The 23,772-nt window shown below is 33.6% G+C and overlaps 2 protein-coding genes across 2 annotated transcripts in view; both read left to right on the top strand.

The window, feature by feature from the left end:
- Window positions 1-5,437: 5,437 nt before the first annotated feature.
- On the top strand, window positions 5,438-22,038 carry LOC129803961 (fibroblast growth factor receptor 3-like). The gene is made up of 4 exons (XM_055850860.1): window positions 5,438-5,898; window positions 12,032-12,391; window positions 16,708-17,052; window positions 21,934-22,038. Exons 1-4 carry the CDS (start codon window positions 5,778-5,780, stop codon window positions 22,017-22,019), a joined length of 912 nt encoding a protein of 303 aa, XP_055706835.1. The 5' UTR covers window positions 5,438-5,777; the 3' UTR covers window positions 22,020-22,038.
- A 400-nt stretch (window positions 22,039-22,438) lies between these two features.
- Window positions 22,439-23,772, top strand: part of LOC129803948 (inverted formin-2) — a 30,249-nt gene continuing 28,915 nt past the window's right edge. The window contains exon 1 of the mRNA XM_055850843.1: window positions 22,439-22,806. The gene's annotated coding sequence lies outside the window, so the exon portion shown is untranslated. The remainder of the gene's footprint in view (window positions 22,807-23,772) is intronic.

The raw sequence follows: 23,772 nt of genomic DNA, 5'->3' as shown, positions 1-23,772 counted from the left end.
AAAATAAGTACACTAATTTAGCGATAAACTTGTACGCGAGTGAAGCATCAGTATCGGGAGTAATTTGCTAATTTCCTCCAAAGCCACTATTGTGCCAAGAAATCTCCTGTTTATATGACTTCACACAGATTTTCAACAAGATGTATGAGAGTCGCTTCATCAGCCCTTTCCCTGCAAATCTTTCTTCTGGCTTTGGGGATCCTTCTGAATAACAGATAAGTGACTTATAAGACATTTTATGTATTATCACGCATTTTCCGGAGTCATTCACAATCAAAAATTTCGCGGCAATAATTAAAATTGAGCAAATTTCTTGCAAAATGTGTCCTGGCTGTGAGAATTTTCAAGTAAATTCTAGAAATCTAATGCTCAATTGGCTCAATTGAATTTAAATTTAAATTGTCAAAATCCTGGTGTGATAGCACCGTAAGGTTATTCAAGGCTTTAATTCAGTTTTAACCTCTACAGAATAGGAAATTCTTAATTACAATAAATATTTAGCTTCAATCTTTAAGTTTTTTAATCTCAGAATTGAGGGGTAAGTTTTCGATTTTTATTGACACGATAGTTAAAATGGTGTAAACTAACAGAGCAGGAGGTACGTAAGTAATACTATTAGTTGTCTACTAAACAGAACTGATTGCATTATTAACCAAATTTGACTTTTTACTAACTAAATTGAATTTATACTTCTCATTTTAAATTACCACTGACCAGTTCGAATTTTTTAGTAGTTTAATTTACCAATTTGTTTTTCTATATTGCTTGAAAACAAACAGAGAGCAGTTATATAGTCCGCTTTTTCCAACTTGTCATCGCTCTTGAACTTAAACGGTAACAGATATCATCTTTCGGTTTTCGGTGACTCCCAATATTAAAACATTATCTCTAGACGATTTTCTTCCTTATTCCCTCATCCCCTAACCCCGCCAAAGCAATGTTTTTTTGGGTTTATTTACGGCTTTATATATTATATTTATTTATTTTATGGCTCCAACGATTGCTTTTATTTTTGGATAAGTTTTGAAGGAAATCCGGGTAAACATTTCGTCCAAACATACCTATGACCTAAAAACCAGTGATAAGCCCAGATAAGCTTATGGTAGATGAGATTCTTTACAGGCGACCTCGAAATGCGTGCAACTCGGAATACATGAAAATTCGATTGTGAGTTGAATTTTGGGGGTAATGGCTCCGGCACACCTTTTAGATCAGGAAAATTTCATAACGTCGAAATTCGAAACCCTTTCTTTCTCACATGTTTTGCATATGACTATCTCATTCTTTCGAATACCAAATTCGATTGAGCTAATTTGAATTTGAAGTGATGTTTAAGAGAAGAAGAAGAGTGCGAGAAAATGAGATAGACATATGCAAAACATGTGAGAAAGGAAGAGATCCGAATTTCAACTTCATGAAATTTTCCTGATCTAAAAGGTGTGCTGGAGCCATAAAGAATCGCGTCGAGTAAACCGTTTTTGTCGGTCGAAATGAATAAAATTAACTCGACGTGATTCTTTACCCCCAAAATTCAACTCACAATTGAATTTTCACGCATTCCGAGTTGCAAGCACCCCGAGTTGCACGCATTTCGAAGTTGCCTATAAAGAATCTCAGCTACCATAAGCTTATCTTGGCTTATCACTGGTCATTTTCTATTTTAAATGGGGAAGGCGAACTAAAGAAAAAAAAGCCCAGAGCCATAAGCGTCTCACAGATTTGGGGCATCCTGTTGATCAATTTCTCCTAAATGTCTCCAGAGAATTGCAATGAGGCTACAATCGAGTGATTGGGGTGGCTAATGCATGTAGTTTAGGACCCTGCGTTTCTCTTTCTCAAGAAGGAAACCTCTACAAAGCTGCGTATTGTGTATGCGAAAAAATTGTATAACGTAGCCCAACGGATCAAAGGAGCTCCACCTTCCCCTAATTCTTTTTGCTTTAGAATTTTGGACTTGTATATCAATTATAATATCAATTATAAAAGCTCTCTAATATGTTGTTAAATTTAAGCTAGATACAAGTACATGAATGTAATTATATTGGAAAATTTTATTGTTATATATTAACTGCTCGAACTCCAAGAGAGAGCAGTTTTCACAATCGACTTTTTTTTTCAACTTTGCAACATCCTAGCTGCTAAACGGTAAGAGATATTGACTTCCGGTCTTCGGTGACCCCCCCAGAAATCAATACATTCTATCTAACTAACTTACCCAAATTACCCCCCACCCCTTCATGCGTTCCCTATCCCCCAAAAATAGGCAAAAAATGAGGTTTTTCTAATTTTAAAAAAAATTGGCCCTGACGATTTCCTTCATTTTTGGATATGTTATGGAGGTAGTCCAGCTGAACATTTCGTTCTTAGACACCTATCACCGGAAAAATCGCCATCTTGAATTATTCAAGGTCAAAGGTAAACCAGCCTGGAGGGCCTAATTTTCAACGGATTTGGACAAATTTGGACATTTTTGAAAGATCTTTTAATTCTGAACCCGACTGCATCGGTCACAATCGGTGATGGATCGGGAAAGTAACGGTAATAAATTTATTTTAAAAATACTGTTTTTCGCACTTTTTCAGTCTTTTGACCCATATAAAATTTAAACGGTAAGAGATATCAACTTCCGGTCTTCGGTGACCCCACCTCAAATGACATTATCTCGAAAGTAATCTCTCTGTTTTTACCCCCTCCCCCTTCATGCGCTCCCTATCCCCCAAAAATAGGCAAAAAATGAGGTTTTTCTAATTTAAAAAAAAATTGGCCCTGACGATTTCCTTCAGTTTTGGATATGTTATGGAGGTAGTTCAGCTGAACATTTCGTCCTTAGACACCTATCACCGGAAAAATCGCCATCTTGAATTATTCAAGATTGAAGCTTAATTTTCACCCGATTTGTTGAATTAATTAATTAAAAGATTAATGATTTTTTGAAGCCCTCTTCTTGAACAATTTTCAACTTCAAGATGGTTTTGTGGTGATTTATAGTCAAATTTAATTCGACAATAATTTTCTGTACATTAGAATGCTTGCGAAAGGGTATATAAGGCAGAGCTCTTTCTCGGGAGTTCGAGCAGCTCGCAAAGCCTCGGACGCTTTGCCACCCCTTTTACATACAATTTTAATTTCAAATCAGCTATATTTATAAGTTACTTATTATAGTTTCACAGAAGTTTAACCCATTCCTTACCATTGTATTACATATCATACGCAAATTTAGTGATTTTTGATGATTTATTTCTGGGCAATTTTTGTCTGAATTGCTGTCGGGAATGGATTTTTAGTAACATTAGTTATTCAGTTACTTGACAAAAATAGTCCGACAGAGATGAAAATACATTTTGTTATTATTTTCTTGCTTCGCGGAAGGTCATGCAAAATTTTTGCTCAAAATGGCGGACGGAAAATACGACATCCCGTCGAATTTGTTAAAATTGGCTTTCATCGTCTTTCCTGATTTGAATTCTAGTTGCTAATTGGTGTTCTTGGATAGTTCCTCTACCTAAATCAATAGAGTTTGTAATGAATTAATGCACAGAATTTAAATTTAGTGACCGTTAATACGTGTGTTTGACAGAGGCTCCCCGCGCCCCCATATGAGATACAAAATTTTTCTTTTCAAAAAATTCATCTACTAATCTGTAGGAAACTAATCCCAAAATATGAACATTCTATCTCAAGTATTTCTGATACATTGACTGAATGGGTTAAGTATAAACCCATTTAGACTCAGGTTGATCTTTGAAAATATTTTGCATGTAAAATTTGTTGCGTAAAGTACCCCTTTAATCTCTGATCCTAAAATCTCAAGTATGATAGTTTGAGCTGATCCTCTTACAGCATAAGTAGGGGAAACTGGGGCGTCACCGAACACTGCATTTCTTTTAAATTAGATAATAGACTTAGAGAACGAGACCTCCCGCAATTTATAGGTACTATAGGGAGGGATGCTTGTCCACTGAAATAAGTGTTTGTTATAGTCCAAAGTTTTAGAAATAAAAATCAGAGTTCGGTGCTACAACATATTCTGTGGTGCTACAGTTTCCTCTAGATACGTTAAATATTTTCGAGGATCAGTCTGAGTCCATTTGGGACATAGGGCTCAATTTAATTTGATTTGATTTGATCGACTAAATCTTTAAGTGTAAATTATTTTATGCAATTCATGAAATAGTTATTCCTATTTCCCATCGTATAGTGTGATTAGCTCATAGAAAAAATATTTTGAAAAAATGTTCGTGAATGTTTGTGAATTCCTATGGGGGAGTTACGAAATTCTCGTGAATCGTATAATCCACAAACAAGTTCGTAAAAGTTTGTACTTTTTTTCACAAACATTGTTCGTAACATGATCACTTGAAGAGCATTTTTTGTACTTTTACAAACATTTGTTTGTAAATGTTTCTAAACATACAAAAAATAATCGTAAAATTTTGTCTTTTGTTCGTAAATAGGTGACAAAATAGGTTGTAGTAAAGCTAGTATAGATGTAAACATTTATTCACTGGTAAAAATAAAAGGATCACATTGATCCAAATTTGATTTTTTTGCAAAGGATGGAGCAAATTCAGATGTTCTATTATGATAATTGTGCATTCAAAGTTTGAAATTTGATCCATCTTTTGCAAAAAGATCAACTTTGGATCAATTTGATCCTTTCATATTTACCAGTGTTTTTATGTTTACACTAATCGAACTTTAGTCGACCATTTCTTCAGTGGTCAACTCTCTTGTTGTCTATAAATTCAAATCGATTTCGTCCTCTGAATTGTTATATATCTTATTTAAAAAATTTCAGTAAGGTAAAGTGCCCTCAAGTCGACCGGTTCCTCAATTCGACCGGTAGAGTTATTTTTTCAATTAATTTATATTTGCACTAATATTTGGCGTATGATCTAACATTAATAGGTTAATTATTCCATAAACAAATACGAATCAATGACAATTTTATAGAAAATCACCATAAAAACATTCAAATATTGACCACCGGTCGAATCGAGGAACCGGTCGACTCGAGGGCACTTTACCTTATATACAATTACCCCATGTTGACTACTGCCCCAGTTCTGCTTTCGGATAAATTCTTTAATTCAAAAAAATCTATAGTAAATTTAATTGGAATTATTGTTTTGGAGACTTATTTTTTAAAACTCTCCAATCTCAATTGCCTAAAAGATTTTCTTTAAGAGTGAATACGAAACGATTTTATTGGTTGGTTTTCCTTGATGAGAAAAGCATGTCTTTGTCGGTCAAATGAGGCTCATTTGGCAAATGAAAAGAAAAAAAGGGACGGAGAAGAAAATGTGCTAAGAAAATAGGAAGATGGAGGGAAAATGATTGCGTGAAAAGTCGTAAAATACCGTGAAAATTGGTGTATCCGTGAAGAAGTTGTTAATGCCACTGTATAAACAATCCGTGGAGGAATCACATGTTTTATGGTGTTGTATATATCGTATGTGGTGAGGTGGAAAAAGGCGGGAAATTCCTCACACATTCTCAATTACTTAAGTATGGACAGGCGCGAAATCTATTTTCTACATCAGTCGAATATCTAATTCTGTTCAGTGAGGAAGGCCGGTTGAATTCACAAAATTTTTCCCATAGCATTTTTCCATTCGTCCATATAGTGCCTGATATTCCTTCATGTGAAGAATCTCGAGTGGTTTGAATTTTGTGCTGAGTTTCTTCTAAAACTGTAGGGAAAATCATCGAGAAAAAGACTTAATTTTCTATCCCAAAAATACCATGTGAAAAACTTTCGCAGAGAGAGAAAAAAGATGAATTTTGTGAGGTTTCTTAAACAAAATCCGAATCCCGTGAAGAAAATGAGGAAATCAATTGTATTTGTGCTCCTGCTGCTATTGCACTCAACCACGGAAATAGTTTCAGCTGCATCAGGTAAATTGGTTGTATATAAAATTATGCATAAGAGAGCAACAAAATAGTGTGTCAAAGTGCGAATGGGATTGAAAATTGCAGAACAAGCGATAAAATGTGACGAATGTGCCAATAAATCATCGGAAATATCCTCATAAACACATTTTTTTTATATACTTCTCTCATTACTTCCACAAGAAAATACAGAAATCTCTTTTAATGTCTCACTTTGCCAAGAGGAAGTACGCGCGGGCTTTCTGGTGTAAATACGAGAGAAGAAAAATAGATCATTTCTGATCAATGTGTTTAAATTACGCGTCATACTAGCCACTGCCCAAATATAGATAGTAATTAAAAAAGAATTGCCACGCAGTTTGATGATGTATTGCCATAAATATAAGATATGTTTTAGCCTTGTCTTGTGCTCACTGAGAGAGAATTCTTAAAAATGTTTTGCACGCCCACGCAGGCTTTTTTTTTGCTGCGAGCAAAAAGAACTCGGCATAAAAGGACTATCAAATTAGATTGTCCTTGAAGGACTGATAATGATGAATTACGGAATTTCTGCTCAAGGTTAAGATGAGTTATTCACGAGACGAAGGAATTTATTTGTATTTGGTCTGAAAAGCAAAGTAATTAACAATAGAATACAGATGTTCTATGAGAAGTATGAGCAAGACAATAAAGAGTCAAGTGGAGTTTTTCAAACGTTGAAGAATTTAAAACATCAGCCTAAACCGGCGAACCAAAATAGCATATACAGAGATTCTGGTATAACATAAAAATTTTATCTGCGGTTTTACGAGAAAATGAAACTGAATTAAATGTACTTATTCACGGATTTTGATGAAAATTGGCATGACTTTAACTTAAGGTCGGTTTAAACGGGGCTATTTTGTTGGGATATTTAGCACAATGCACCGGTTGGCCCTGGAAAATCTCCCTTATTAATTTTCCTACGCGTCTTTAGTTCCAGCAGAATTTCGAAATGCACCACACTGTGCCATGCACCGGTAAGTCTCGGGAAATCTCCCTTAGTGGTTCGTTCCCGAAATAAATTTAATTCACCCTCTGTTATAACTTCCCCAAGTGTGCCTTGACTAAATTAGAAAGTCTCTATCAGCCTTTCTATTTTATTTCGAATCGTTTCGAACTTCAATCGAACGGTGCTTCAATTCTTTTTAAATTATATTTTAAATTCTTTTCATATGAATGCTTTCGTGATATTTTAAGATAAAAGTCTAGCAAGTTCCTCTTTTGCTCTATAAACAAAACCATGAATGTCTGAAGTTTCACAACATTCATGCTCTTTATCTCACATATAAAGGCATCTACACACTTGGAGTAACATTTGTAAAATAAATAGTTTTTTAAAGAAAATTCGCCCTAATATGAAAAAACGTCAAAGTTTTTTTTAAATTTTTTTGACGAAAATTGCTTCTGGTTTGTAAAGGTCATAATTTAATAATTTAATAATTTATAACCTAGAATCTGAATTTACCATTGAATTGATTGCATTTACCATTCAACTCAATTTTTTAGAGCACACAAAATAGAGTGATTCTCTCTTACAAATTTACCAATATTTATTTCAAAAAATTTCTCACTAAAGTTCTGAAACTGATTTTAGAAAAGTGGATAAAAAAAGAAATAATTTCCTGATTTTATAATAAAGTAAAGTGATACAAGTTGGACATAGGGGAGACCAGGAAGATTTGGGACAGGGAGTGTGGGACAAGGCGATTTTTTCATTAATTTTTGAAATTGAATGGGATTTAATCACTACACAATCGTAGGCAATATTAAGATGTATCTTGACTAAAAGAATGGATATTCTCAGTTTTGTTATTTTAATTCTTAAGTTGCTTTGGGAGATATGTTGAAGACTCATCAAGGACTCCGAAAATAGCGACAGTTTACCATTACACGAAATAAGGTTTCATTTTGTTTCCCTAATGCTCGATGGCCTTAAAACATGATTAGTTTCTATGCGAGCTACCAGATTGAGTAGTCAGAGGGAAAATCTAAAAATATTTATTTAAAACTTCAGTCATACATCGACTTTAGTCCGAATTTCATTAAGATTGGTAAAGCCGTTTTCGAGTGATAAATTGTCAAAGTTGTGAATTTTCATAAGGATATCTTTAATTTCCCAAGAACTTACAGTCCTTTTTGACTACAAAATGGGCCTAGTCCCATCTCTTGTGAAGTGTTGGACCAGCTCCCATACATTTCTGCCCATTGTCCTTTAAATAATAAATTATCATTTTTGAAATATATATTAGACCACATTTCGTCTTGTAAAATAAGATGTGACCGATGTGACCATGTGATCATAAAATTCTCCGTTCAAGTTCAAGTTTAGTAGTAAGTGGAGTATCTCTGGTTTGGAATACCTTCCAAAAAGACCCTTTTCTTTTATTTCTAAATACAACTGAACCTTTTCATAATTATGTAATTATTTAGCTTGAAAATTGGTTTGTAGAGCTGAATTATATCACGGTAAGATCCGGTTCCATTTAAAAATAAAAATAAAAATCCATACTTTGAAGGTCGCTTAATTCTTCCCCTTAAACTTTCTGCTAACGGGAAATATTTAGTTTTTTGACTACAGAAGCTGAGCCTATTTCCAGTAATTTTTTTTTACCGCAAACTAAGGGTAGGGATTACTCAAAAAGGACTCCGAAAATCAGTTTCCAGCGGCAGAATAATTAAAATTTTCAAATGATAATTTCAGAAAATTTAGGCTGAATGTTGCACTGAGCTTGAATTAACTTTTTATTATGTTAAAAAAAAGATAGCATAGCGTCTCAGCTTTGCAGAGTGCTCGAACTCACGAGAAGGATTTCTCCGTGTAATTATCTTTTTGTATTCTTTTTGGGGGCATACCGCATACCGGTTTACTGCCGATTAAATTGATTAATAAATTGAAAAAAAAATCATTCCAAAATGAAAAAAAATGCCTAAGAAAAACACATTTAGAATATTTTAATATTTGTAATAAATATAAAAACAAATAAGAAGCAAATCCAAGAAAGGTATATCATTTAGGAGTTAATTCCTGATTAATTTCGATGCAGCTGGGATGTAAATTTCAAGATCTTTAAAAAATCAAATTTTATTAAATCCGTCGAAAAATAAGCCTTCAAAAGTACTTAAAGTATGACATTCGTAAATTCGATATCGAAATGTTTTTCGAACATAGGTGTCTAAGGACGAAATGTTCACCTTGACTACCTCCAAAACACATTAGAAAATGTAAAACATTCTAGGAGCCGTTTATGAAAGAAACGTGGTTTTGGAGGGGAAAGACGGGGGATGGGGAAAAAAAGGAAAAAGACCGTTCTGGATAATGTTATGTTACGGGGGGTCTTCGAATACCAGAAGCCGATATCTCTTTCCGTCTTCTTCCCTTGCCACAAGTTGAAAAAGTGAATTATAGAATGTAACTGCTCTCTCTTTGAGTGAAAGAAAATATGCTGTTTCTTTTAGGCTTCGTGACACATGTAACTCCGTAAATTATTAAAATGATTTGATTTAAAACAGCTTTGAATAATTATTATTGAAAACAGAGGTATAAACTATTACTTCAGAAAAGTTTGAATTATTTCAAAAATAACTTTTTTTTTGAATAACTAACTTTATGATATCTAGATTTAAAGTGTATACTTAGGGGAAATTAGAGTTCTTTTGAGATACGGTTTTTTCTTCTATTTTTAAAGGGAATTGGGCCTTACCGTAATGTAATTTAGCTTTGCAATTGGGTTGTGAAGCTAAGTTATATCTTGGTAAGGCCCAGTTCTATTTAAAAATAGGAGCAAAAAGCCCTATGTCAAAGACGAACCGATTAAAAGGTACACTTCTTTCCCTTACTGAATTAACTACAAAATAATTAAATTATTATTGTGTAAATAAATGAAATGAAAAATAAATTAAATAAAACCAAGATGAAAGGTTTTTTAAATCAAAATATTCGAAATCTATTAAAAAAAACTATTAAAATCTAGAATATTATCTTTAGCGGAGAAAGCGATTTTAGAAGCACAGGGTTTTAACTTTGCCATTTATATTTGAAATTAAGAGAAGAGCACCACAGATCGGAATGTTTACAGATATGCTCCATATTTAGTTGAAAATATAAGCCCCAAAACACTTTTTGATATCTTCGTTTTTGTTATTATTATTAATCGTGTCAAAGCTTTAAAAAAATTAAGTAGGGTAAGTGTGCCAAATTTTGGCATAGTTCCATGCAAGCGCCAAGGTCTCAAGTTTGTAATGTAATATCTTTAATAGAAATTGATTTTTTTCATTCCTTCTACTTAAGGAGTGTTGCTTAGAACCTTGTAGACAGTTTATCGTCTTTATTTACTTTAAAATCATTCTTAATACATTTTAAAATGAATAAAAATGTACACATAGCTTTGGTGCCCTATTTCGGCCACCTTCATTCTCATAGTTCCTTGCCCTTCGGGAATTTTTCCAATGCCTTTTTCACGTCATCTCGTTTGTCGCGAAGTTACATTTTTTGTTATTTTTTTGCATTGTATAATATCTACAGTATGTAAAAACTAAAAATTCTAAATATCTATGCATTTCATTTTTAAATATTTACAATCAAGTAACAAAAAATAGGTGCATTTTTGCTTATGTACTTTTTCATCATGTGAATGAGCCCTTATTGAAAACTTGCACTTTGCACCTCGGATCGTCACGAATTGAATCAGGTGTCTCACACAAAATTGGTTTTATAAATTAAATCTGAACTAATGCAATGAATTCTTGTAAGAGTTAAATGGTAAAAAGTAGCTAATCATTTTTAAAAATTCTTTTTATTTGGAGCAACGATACGGTATTAACCTGACGATCCGAGGAACACTGTCGATCGCTGGTGCTCTTCCCTTATCTTATTTTCGACTAGGAAAGTTGACTATATAAAATCATGGAGAAGGTAAAGCTATTTGAGTTAGTTCAAAAGGTTCAAATTTTACATCCACATAATGAATGTTAATGACTCCTCTTCCAAATGATTATGCATTAATTTTTTTAGTTAAATTGATAGAGTTTTATGATTACAAATTTCTACCATAAAATGATCTTCCCATTCAAAAAATCACATTAAATTTAATATTTCTTCCGTCAATAATATGGAATTTGTCTAATTTTAAACTCAATGTACTTAAAGTTGAGGAAAGCTTTATTTTTCTAGCTACATCCACCCAAGTTTTTTTTCCATATGATTGTGAATTAAATTCTTTATTGAACGGCGTAATTACTTCATCTTGAGAGTGATCAATTTATAATATTTGATTTTTGTTTTCTTTGAAATTGTATGGAATGATTGTTTTCTAATTAATGAGCAAATATTAATATAAACCAGAAAAAAATCTTTTTATTGGGAATCGTAATTTAGCTAAATAATCATCAAACCTTGAAAATTCCAAATAATTTTTTATCCTGAAATGAAATTTGATGATTCAATTATTTAAATGCGACATTTAAGTAAATGTCATTTAGACCATTTTCTTTAAAGAACTTACAATTCTCATATCCATATTTCAAAACTGGATTTCTCAAATAAGTTTTTACACCAATTTTATTGTTTCTTTGTGTTGTCAATGCAGAAAATCACTTTGTATCTTCCGCTAGTGATGTCTACAATCAGGGAATATCTACCCAAAAGTTAATAAATACAACTTGTTATTGTTCCCTAAATAATATTTTATTGATCCTCCGCAATTGAGGAACTTTCTAGTTGGGCAATTTTGTGCAAAATTGCCATTGAAGATGTCTTTTTCAGGCATTTTACGACCTATTCACCGGCTCGGTGTAATTAAATGCGATCGACGAGTCGTTAGCAGGGCGATTTTCTCTGTTTCTTTTGCCCCGAAAGATGAAGAAGACAACCGGCACAGAATCTCAAAAATTGAACATGAAACACACGCAAATGTGAGGATTTTCTCAAGTATTTTGCTTGTTTTTTTTGTGGCTCAAATGAGGGGGACACTTTTGTGTGACTCACGCATTTCATTTTTTTTTCCTCTATTTTCTGAATAAATTTCACACACAAAACGCCTCTGCACTATATTTTGTTGCTTCGTGAGATGAAGATGTTAATCTTTACCGTATGTGCATCGTCAAAATATTCCTCTTTAAGTTGCAGGAAGTTTTTCCGAGGAGACAAATTTGGTGGATATTGGACCGACCTTTGGGGAGGTTCCACGGGATATTGAGGCTGCTGTGGGTCACACTGTGATACTGTCGTGCATCGTGCACAATTTGGGTGAGAGATATGTGTCGTGGATCCGCATCAGAGACTACCACATTCTCTTCTTCAACAATGAAAAATTCACGGGAGACTCGAGAATTAACTGCCAAGATCCGTCGCCTGGGAAGAATGTCTGGAACGTCGTGATTAGCAATGTGAAGAAGAGTGATGAGGGAGTCTACGAGTGCCAAGTGTCTTCAGAACCCAAGATGGCCAGCAGAGTCACTCTCAAAGTCATCGATAGTCCTGGTGAGATTGGAATTTTTAGCATAATTTGACATAATTAGATTGAAATGTGAGAAAATTTCAATAAAACCGTTAAAGCTGCATTTTAGAATTGAACCAAGATTATTTTCAGTCAAGGATGTTTTAGAAGAGAAAAATATTTCGAATAAATTGTTGTGCTTATTGCCAGTGTTAGAATTGAAAGAAATCTAATGAGCCAAATTTGCAAAGAAATCTCTGTGAAGGAAAGTGCCCAAGTCCATGCTTTGCAGGGTCCCAAGCTTCATAATGACTAAATTTTTTTTTGTGTTTTTCAATAGCTGTGACTCCATCGCACCCATATTTTAAAAATTACGGAAAAGTGTCCTGTTTTTGAAAGATATTCCGGAGTCATATTTAATCAGAAACATAGAAAAAATTTAGTTATGAAGCTTGCGACCGTGCAAAGTATGGGTACTTTCCCCTATGTTTAAATTTAAATAAAATACTTTATGTAACAATATTATTCATAAGCCTAAAAAATGTTAAAATCGGCAAAATTCCTGATAAATCAGCCAATTCGAAATACCTGGTAATTACAAATGATGTTGGAAAACATAGACGATTATAAGGCAAAATGCGACATGAAGGAATTCCTTTACGAATTCGTGAAATTTACAATTAAGACTTGCAAAAAATTTACCGCCCTGCAACTTTTCGAACATCATGTACATTTCAAATTTTTCAAAATTTTCCCGTTTTACTTTTGGCAAGAAAAGTCTTTTCACTGGTTTAGAAAATACCAACTTCGGAAATAGTGGACCATCTGTAAGAATATAATTTATACTGCTGTAATTTTTTTTAGTTTTTTACTTCATGCAATTTTTTATAAAAGTTATGTTTCAAAAGTAGACTTTTCGGGAAATCCAAAAATAAACAACGCATTGTTATTCAGCGGATCAAATTATTAGAAAGGGTAATTACTGAATAATTTTTGAAAATCAACGAGTAACTCATTTCGGGAGAAACTTATGTATTTTCTAGAAAACCTCGGAAATTCACATGTTTTTCATGGAACCCGGGGATCGGGAAACCCCAAGGGAACCTGGGGAACCCATATATTTTGTGGACAAATCGGGGGACTCAAGATATAAGGGAACTCTAGAAACCCATACATACACCGGGGGAATTCGGGGACCCATCAGAGAACTCGGAGAACCCATACATTTTTCAAGGAACCCGTAGGGAACTTGGGGAACATGTGCATATTTCGCGAACCTGGGGAACTCAGGGAACCCGAGGGAATTTCTCTGGAAACCGGGGACTCGGAGAATCCTCAAGGAACCTAGAGAACCCATAATTTTTAAGGAACCCGCAGGAACTCGGGGAACACATACATTTTTCGAGAACTCGGTGAAGTTGGGGATGGGGAACCTTCAGGAAACCCGGAGAATCCATATATTTTTGGGAAAGCCAGTGAGTGGCTCAGGGAAACCCCAAGGAATTCGGAGAACTCATACATTTTTCAGGGGATCTGGTGCACTCAGGGAAACTACAGAGAGCTCGGACCTCGGAGAGCGTATATATTATATTTCTTGGGGAGCTTGGGTAACACATACCTACACTTTTCAGAGAACCCAGAAGGTCCGGGTACTCACAGGCGACCCAGGGGACTTATTAAAAAAAAATTGTTCAGTGAAAATAATAAATAAAATTTGCGGAAAAATCCCACATAACCAAAATTAAATTTGGTATAATATTCTGTGAGTATACTTTAGGTTTTTTTTTGAAATAAAATGTTCCACAATTCTATCATTAGAAAATTCATAGGAGATATCTTAACTGAATATAATTAGAAAACAATATTATAGAGATAATTAAATATTAGTTTTTAGGATCTGGTATGTAAATTGGAGCCTTGATCTTTAAAACTCACACAGAAAGTGCAAGGGCCCAAAGACTCAGGGTTATCCACAAATTCAGTAAATTTTGGAAATAAAAGATTAGATAAAGGAAATTCTTGCAAAGGACCTCAAGTCTATGATTTTAAGCCCTCAGCATATGGAAGTTTGGGATAAATCTTTGCCGGCAAATTTTATAAACCAGGGTGGTAGCATTACTTTTAGACTGAGGCGACATAATAACTTCTTTTAATACTATCTACTATCAATTCTGAAAAAATTAAATGATAGCTGCACTTTTTGTAGCTAACATAAACATTTATGAAGAATCACATTCTTTTAAGAATGGGGTAATAAGTGGTTCAATAATATTTTAAAAATGAATAAGTCACTAAATCTAACTGATTCAGAATTATTGATAGGGGAGACCGGGGTATAATTAGCCACGCATAGTATTGGACAGTGGTATTCCCTTATTATTCATTGAAATATTTATCAGCCTCATACAAACATTTTTTGTACAAATTATACGCACTGAAAAATTTCATTTGGTGGTGGTTCTACCCCGGTTTCCCCTATAATCGTTTCGATAGTATCGAAGAGTTATCATTCCACCCCTGTTTTTACTTATGACCCCGTTGCAATTTGTGTCAGAAAAATGATTTCGAAAACCAAAAAAAGTGATGTACTATCATAACAAATCAAAGATTTTTAGTTAAGATCTTTGAAAATCATTTTAAAACAAAAGTTCAAGTTTTTTACGAAAAAGCCATAAATAAAGATACGCCACAAGTAATGCCGCCACCCTATATATTCTTAACGACTAGCCTTAGCCTGAGTCTATTGGGCTATAAGGTAACCGTCCGATGGGATAAACTGAACCTAGCTGAAATTCAAACAATTGTAAGATTTTAGTTTAATGTTTTAATACATTTGGAAAGTTTGGATAAATTTGATTTCTTAATTTTTTTTAAAGATTTAAATCAATAATTCATATATAATATTCATATTTAAATCAGAAAATATCATTCTACCAATTGTAAAAAAAAGAAACTGTATTTTAAAATTTATTTTCTAAAAATTTTATTTCATTATATTTATAAAAATATTTGTTTATGAGTTACCGAATTTTATGTTGAACTTAATATAAGAAACGTTTATCTAAAATTGTCCTTAGTTCTCGAATTATTAAGGTTCTTCGGTGAGCATAAATTCGCAAAGGTTTTTGATAATTAAATCCACGATCATATTTTATCATAAGCACAAGAATACTTTGATTGTAGTTTCGTAAGTAACCACTTCAGAAAAAAAACAGAAGTTACTTTAGTTACATCAACAATAAAGTACAAGTTTTACTTTGAAAAATAATGATTGCGTTATGTAGAAATATTTTTTCACTTTAGAGAATTTCTAGTATATAATGCACAAAAATATTCTCTGTTAAAATATTAACTGTATGATACTACTCTTTTTAGTTCAGAAAAGTATCTTCAGACACAAAAATGGCACACGAATATAACATAAACATGAATTAGGCTTTATCACTTTATCTTTTTTTTTTTAATAAATTGAAAAAAAAAAGATGTTTTTGCTCGATAAAGCATATCACAAAGATTTCGTGCTGCCTTCATTCGTTTTTTTATTTGTTTTGCTTCACTGTAATTTGAAAATGAAATTATCACTTTCAATTAAATTGTTGTTTGTTTTAGTCAGGTGTTTTTTTTTTATTTAGAGATTCTTGATAGGAAATGATTTAGCTAATATTTAATAAATATTTGATTGAGGATTAAAATTAAGTTTTGGTCTGAGACTTCAATCAACTGTCCAATTAATTTATGTTGTATAATAATTGTTCAGAGAGATGCAAGAAAAAATTAATAATAGAAGAATCATCTCTATCAATTTTATCAATCTATCTGGAGAACAATTTTCATTGAGAAAATTATCACGTCAATTGGTATGTTTTCCCCATTAATTTCAATAATAATATTTTCCAGCAAAATCTTGCTCAAGAACTTGTGTAGTAGCTTTTAATGTAGATCAATGATATGCACCCAAATCTCCCTTCTTTCGTATATATCATCACGGCTTCCAAATGAGCGGAAATAATCTCTTAGTGATTTTCAGCTTAAGCAAATTACTTTATATACGAGATTTTTAGCTAATTTATATCAACAAACGTGTTCGTGGTGTTAATTAATCAGCTTAGAGAGCCAATGAAGCAGCATCTCTTTTCGCCACGATATTAATCACGATGGATTTATTTGAATAATCAGTCGGACATTGAATATTTCATGTTGATGTCTCACAATTTTTTTTTAAACTATTAAATATATCATCCAGAGAGAGGGACTGCAAATGAATTTATACCAATTGATTTAATTGTTCGTGTTGCAAAGTGATTTATATGCTTTGGAGGAGGGAAGTGTGAAGATTTCTCACTGTGGGATTGTTTTTCAGCCCCGGAGGCCGAAATGGCGGACTCGCCCTATGTCACGACCCAAATTTCTGGGCCCCGTGAGGAGGTGGTCAAAGTGGGCTCCGTGGTGACCTTCCACTGCTCTGCTGTACATAGACTCAATGGTTCCGAAGGTGGACGCGTGACATGGCTCAAGGATGGGCGTCCTGTGGAGAAGCACGAAAGCCCTCGGGGTGGAGTTAGTGTCTATACAGAGTGGAAGCCCCACAATGTAGTCAGCAGACTAACTCTCATCGCCTCAGACACAGAGGACAATGGAGCGTACTCCTGCTCGATTCCAGGATCAGGAACGGACACTGTGATGCTCCTCATCGATGAAGGAAAAGGTACTGGAAACCCTTCCCTTTTCCCCAAATTCCCAAAAGCTCCAAAGCTTTTTGGGACACTCTCAAAGATTTCTTCAGTTTTAGTAAATAATTTTCAATGAAGGTGATTAAAAAAATAAAACAAAAAATTAATTAAAAGTAAGAAATTGATCAAATAAGTAGAAAAAACAAGTGGTGAGCAATATAAGTTTTAATATTGCCTCAATAAATCCGCTAGCAATGTAAAAATTGACATTAAATGGTAAAGTAATTAAGTTAATCATTAACGACATCTTATCTGAGATCGATATTAATTTTCAACCACGCCCAGGACAAATAAATCAGTTCTATAATGTTGCTGTTTATTGGAAAGAGCTGCATATGATTAAAGTTACATAAAACCTCTTGATTACTAACGACATTAAAAATAATACAGAAAGTTTTCTTCATTTAACATTGAGGATGAATTTCCATCTAAGAAAAAATTAATTAAATCATGCAGAGACTGAGGATTTAAACCTCACATTTCACTTATATATTTTCTCTAAGACATTATTTACGTGTCATAATAAATTTAACCCTTTAAGGACGAGTGGGACACCGGTGTCCCAAAAACAGAAACAATTTTTTGACTATAGAAGGTTATTTTATCCCCTAAATAAGCCAAAAATTAGTTTTTTTTTTGGGACACCGGTGTCCCATTCGTCCTTAACCCTTTAAGGACGATTTGAACACCGGTGTCCCATAAAGAAAATAATTTCTCCTGACTACCTAAAGTTATTTTTTTCTTATGTCTGTATATAATTGTAAAGTAGAAGGTTGAAGGAATCTAGAATATTTTTTGCAAGTCTCTAGGTATTTGCTATGTAGTAAATATTTAAGCTCAAAAATGGCAAATTTTTAAATTCTCAAATTCATAATTGGTTTTATTTGTTTAAAAAAATATATTATTCATTGGTATTGTCAGAAAAATTACTTACATTTTTGGACTATTTTTGTCCCTATCGTTCATAGAAGCACAAAATACACCGAATCAGACTCTGTTGGATTTTCCAAGGTTAGATGTAAGACTTAGCATTGATTATGTTTCTCAGTTTAATTTTTATTGTTGATTTTCTGTCCGTAAAAAGTGTCTCGTCGTTAAAGGGTTAAGGGTTAATCCCATAAAATATTTTGGCTGCATTCTGTTCTCTGATTGGGAGAAGTTTTGAAGGTTTAGAAATTGAAGCTAATCAGGGAACGTGGAGATTCAAAAAATATTTAATTGTTAATGTTTTCAAATTTAAGGAGTTTAAACTTTAAATGGATAGGGGAAAGTGCTCTCCCTTCGAACGTTCATGTCTTCAAATAATGTGAAATTCTTTTGTTTTTCATAATAAATTTACATTAAATTATCACAGAATTATCAACAATTTATGATAAGCCAACAAATATTTAATAGAAATGTGTAAGTTTCTTAGGAAAACTAAAAAAATATTCACATTATTCGAAGGCATGAACGTTCGAAGGGAGAGCACTTTCCCCTAAGCTTAAATGGATGATTAGTTTAAAAAAACAAAGTTATTTGACATAATATGACAGGGCGGTGTAGGAACCGTAGGAACCGTTGATAACGAATAAACGTCAAGATAAGTTTGTTCAGATAGCATTTTGACCATTGACGTACAAGTTTCATTTGACGTTTGTTCGGTTTTATAAATGGTTCATGCACACATCTGTATTTATGGTATAATCGACCACACATTAATTAAAGAAATAAATAAATGTCAGATTTTACCTAATTTATAAATTGTGACTTTAGAATTATTTTAAATTAAGACCGCTGTTTTGTGTGAATTTATTTAGTTCAAAGGTGTAAAAGAATCGTTTGAAATCGAACAAGCGTAAAATAAAACTTGTATTTCAATGGTCAAAACGCTACCTGAACAAACTTATTTTGACTTTTATTCGGTTTCAAACGGTTTTTGTACATCCCTGATTTAGTTGAATCTCAATTTTTCTCTAAACTGCAATTGTTACAGAGCTGTTACAGAGCTATAACAATTTTAAAAATTCGAAATTTTGGCTTTCGAGATTTTAACCCATTCGGGATTTTGGCTTTCGGAATTTTGGCGTTCGGGATTTTGGCTTTCGGGATTTTGACCGGGACCCTTATAAAATAGTTACAAGTCAAACAAAAGTTGTCCAGAGCGGGTAATAATCGAAAATTTCACATGGAATACATAGATATTTTTAAGGGGTGAAAAACTATTTAAAGAACAGCAATTTTTGGTAATTCTATGTAAAGTTCGAACAATATATTTATTGAAAAAAAAAACAAAAATAAGGAGTTGTAAAAAATACCTTATATAGATGAAAAATTAATATTCTCAAAAAGCTCATCGGTCTATTGTTTCCTTTTTAAGTCCAAAAAAATTGTTTTGCTTTATAACTTTTAGGGACTATCAAAATGTAACAGATTGCCACTAATGGCACTGAAGTCGCGCATTTTCGAGAAGTATCCGAAACTTAAAGCTAAGAGATAAAAATTCTAGAGAAAAACCTTTTCGGAAGCAATTCTATTGATGAATTTCGGTAACTCTGTAGATTTTCAAAAAAAAATAAATAAATAAATAAAGTCTATCAATACTATTAGTTCTGAGCTGTAGGGGAACTGTACCAGATTTCTGGCAGCTTGCAATTCCGACCACTTTTTTTGTTTTTTTTTATAATTGTATAAATTCTTAGTTTTCTCATTCTTCATTAGAGGTTGTATATAATGCAAAACAAAGAAAAGGTGTCGCTTCTACGAACAAGATAAGGTGGAAAAGACCTTAGATGAGTTACGAAAAGGAGAGACGCAACGTAAATCAGGGTGGTTGAAATATTACCCAAAGCAATGCCTATATTTTTATCAATTTTAAAATGTATTAAGAACAATTTTAAAGATAAAAACGATAAACGATCTACAAGATTCCGAACAACACTTCTGAAAATGTAGTAAGAAAAAAATTTCAATTCGTATTACAAAAAAGTACATTTCAAACGTAAAAGATTTTGGTTTTATATGCAACAATGCCGGAGTTCGATATCGTTCCCCTAAATCATAACAAGGAATGGCCTCTTCAACCTTAAATGCTTAAATACTCAATTTTGAAATGAGCTTCTAATTCTAATAATTATAAATTCTCATTGAATTGCCTTAGCACTTAGGACAGAAAAATCAATCTTGATACAGAAAATTAGCATAGGGTGGAGTAACCACTTATCGCCATGTTTAGGAAAAACGGGAATTAATTTTATTATAACTTCTGAACCCTTATTACAAGATAACTCAAATTTGACACAAAGTTACTTAAATGTATTGGTTGCAGATTCGTGAAAACAATAGTCCTCCAATTTAACTCTGGACTACTTAAAAAACTGATTTTTATTAACAATGCAAAAACAACCACTTCGCCACCACTTTTTACCAGTTTTCGCCAGTTCTGTAACCAATTCTCGCCACCCATTTGGAAAGGTTCAAACTCAATTATTTTGGGCAATAATATGCAAAGAATACATTCAGTATTTCTCTTTCCTCATGATCAATCTATTATTACTGAATTTGAAGGATTTTTCTTCGCTTTTATTTGAGAAATCAAACTATTGGACTATTGCATAAAGTAAACAATCCAGATATGACAACTGAGAATCTATGAAGTGAAGTTAGCGTCGCCTATTGAAAACAGATGGCGATAGGCGGTAAAATCATTCCAAAATATTACCACTTTTCGCCATGCCTCATTTTTATATAAATATATAAATATTTTTATATATAATATTTTATATATATATATAAATATATATAATTTATATAAATATAATATAAAATGAAATATTAATTAACTAAATACAAATTTTATCTATTCCACAAGTGTAATTAAATATTCAATAGACAAATTATTTATCCAAAAAGGTATATTCTGCTTGATGAAAATTTGATGACACTTAGCATATCGGGCAAGAAATATTAGATTTGATGCATTTGCTTAAAATATTGCTCTAAAAAGTGATGAAAATTGTAAATTCAAAACGAATAGTTACTATTTTTCGACTCTATACGTAGCAGCAGTAAAAATATAAGTAACTTTGCGGCTCATTTATTTCATAAATCGCGAAAAATAGCGATTTCAATATGAGTGGTGAAAAGTGGGACACTACTGGCGAGAAGTGGTGATCCCACCCTAATATTCAGAAATTTTTTTAGTTTAATTTTTCAAATTTTAGTACAATATTTTTACAAAACTTAATTAAAATATGAAACAAGGATTGTAAAATAACAATTAGGGAAAAGTACTCTATCTTCGAACGTTCATGCCTTCGAATTATGAGAATTTCTTTTACTTTTCCTAAGAGACTTACGAATGATTATCACATAATTATCAATAATTGATAATCAGCTAACTAATATTCAATAAAACTGTGTAAGTCTTTCAGGAAAAGTAAAAGAAAATTCACAATATTCGAAGGCATGAACGTTCGAAGGGAGAGTACTTTCCCCTACTTTTTTTAATGAATAATCTTGAATAAGTCTTCTATCTAAAGAACATTTTAACATTGAGTGTTCTTAATCGTAAAAATCTATAGGGAAAAGTACTCTCCCTTCGAACGTTCATGCCTTCGAATAATGTGAATTTTCTCTTATTTTTCCTAGTTAGGTATTAAATATTTTTGAAAATTTTTCGGAAATTTTGTAAAATTATTTTTTTAAGGACTTCACAAACTATATGGGTCAAATTAATATAATTTACCTTATTTTTGTCATAAATAGTATTTGATCAATTTCTACCAATATCTTTAATGATCTTTGCGTGACCTTTCCGTGATTATTTGGTGCAATTTCAAGTGACTAATTCGCGTGTTCTTCTCATATCTTTTCAGCCGAGTTCCTGATTGATAGTTCTAGCACGATCGTCCCATCTGTATATTCCCTGATTGCCTTACTCTTGTACAGTGTGAGAAATTAAAGCTGATTCCTTATCACTAGCTCATCTCTCTATCTTCCCAATTGACTTCCACAATCTAGCCTGAGTGTTTGATAGTAGGGGGAAGTGGAGGCGGGAGGTGCATGGGTTTGTGTTGGCACCTTCGACGGCGATCGACGGTGATTCACAATAGAGGTGCATGGGTTCTCTGCTTGGTATTAGCTGCAGAAAAAGGCGAGTTTCGCGCGAGAGAGGAGACACTTGAGGCAAAGTTGGGAAAAAAAAGCGAGCCAGGCAAAATGTTAAAGTTAATTCTCTTGTGCGATGGACAAATGGGCGCGAGTGAGACGTTGGCTTCAAATGTGGGCTGTGAATGGAGTTTTTCCAGGCCTCGCGCGCGCGTCTCTCTCCCACCTCGTGCCAAACCATAAGCACTGTGCGCCAAGCCAGCGAAACGGTCAGAGGATTTCTCAACCATTCAGTTGACTTGGAACCTCGATCGCGAGTGGATTGTGGGTGAGAAAAAGTCGTGAGAAGTGGTGATTAAAGGCCCCATAGGCTTCCTCCTTCCCCCTCCGCGAGCCCGCCAAAAAAAAATTGTTCTCTGTGATCTTGTGTGTGGTGGAATTTCTATAATACAAAAAAAAACGTCCGGAGACTGCACTTCTGACTGGTCCCAATACTTCATGTGTGGACCACAATGTTGGAGAATGTTACCAGCCCAATCAAATTGACGTAATTTTTCTTCTCGCAGCAAAAATTCAAATAAGCCGAGACGATCGAGAGGAGGAGGAGTACAAGACATAGTTTAAAAAAAAATCCTAATGCTGTGAGTGTATTTGCCTTCTTCTGGCGCGCACCAGAATACCATTTGGAAGAGAGTTTGTGATGTAATTTCTTGTGACTGCACATTTTGGCTCAGGCCCCACTTACAATTCGTCTCTTTTTTTTTGTGCCTTCCACCCAAAGTGGAAGACTGAAAGTGAAATTTTTCAGAAGTGGGATGATCATCGAAGATCATCACCAAGATCACACCTGAAAATCAAATATTTCTGCACTTAATTGATGATCTTCTCACTGAAGGACTATTGTGCTGCAAAATTTAGCCATTGAGAGATTTTTGTCAAGCACTCTTCTGCCAGAAGATCACCATCACATATCAAAAAAAAAGCGCGATCGAGTCGCGATCGTGGCTCAATGGACAAAAATTATGGATATTGTCCACAAATCTGGTATTTCCAGTGTGTGTCTTGTGTGTTTTTGTCATTCTTCTATTTTCTGATCTTGCTTTTTTAGCTCTTTTTGCTCTTTAGGCCTCCCTCGCGTCTTCCCTCTATGTTCCCCAAGTCTGCGCGATCTTCGGTGATCGCACGATGATATAATTCCTGAGAATTTCTTTGCCCAGAACACGCCTCAATCTTAACATCATCCTGTTCTTACCAACCCCATGATAATTTCTTCTTGTATGCTTTTTTTCTGCGAATATATTTTTTTTTGCAAACAAGTGATCGCGAACTGATCGTTAAATGTGCGCGGGGAACCTTGAAGAAATTTGTTGACTTGGGAGAGCCAAAAGACCCTCGAATTTGTACCCAAGATCGATGGAGTCGTCACATCGAAATTTCTATAGCACTGGTGACTCCTCTATATCCAACAGATTCCACCCACATGATCATACCCAAGTGATCATGGAAGAGAGATCTACACACTTTTTCTCACTTTTTTGGTCGATCATTGGCGCCTTTTTCACATAAATTAGCAATTTGTGCCCCAAAACCCGCCAAAATTTCCATCA

The sequence above is a fragment of the Phlebotomus papatasi genome, chromosome 2 (assembly GCF_024763615.1).
Source record: "Phlebotomus papatasi isolate M1 chromosome 2, Ppap_2.1, whole genome shotgun sequence".
Taxonomy (NCBI): Eukaryota; Metazoa; Arthropoda; class Insecta; order Diptera; family Psychodidae; genus Phlebotomus; species Phlebotomus papatasi.
Note: the sequence above shows the minus strand (reverse complement) of the source record. Positions and strands in the feature narration are given on the sequence as shown.

What these genes read in the sequence shown, in the direction of transcription:
- LOC129803961 (XM_055850860.1), top strand. Translation starts at nt 5,778, where the DNA reads ATGAATTTTGTGAGGTTTCTTAAACAAAATCCGAATCCCGTGAAGAAA. An exon ending in CAAAGTCATCGATAGTCCTG is followed by an intron (nt 12,392 to 16,707) that starts GTGAGATTGGAA and finishes ATTGTTTTTCAG; the next exon opens with CCCCGGAGGCCGAAATGGCG. An exon ending in CCTCATCGATGAAGGAAAAG is followed by an intron (nt 17,053 to 21,933) that starts GTACTGGAAACC and finishes ATATCTTTTCAG; the next exon opens with CCGAGTTCCTGATTGATAGT.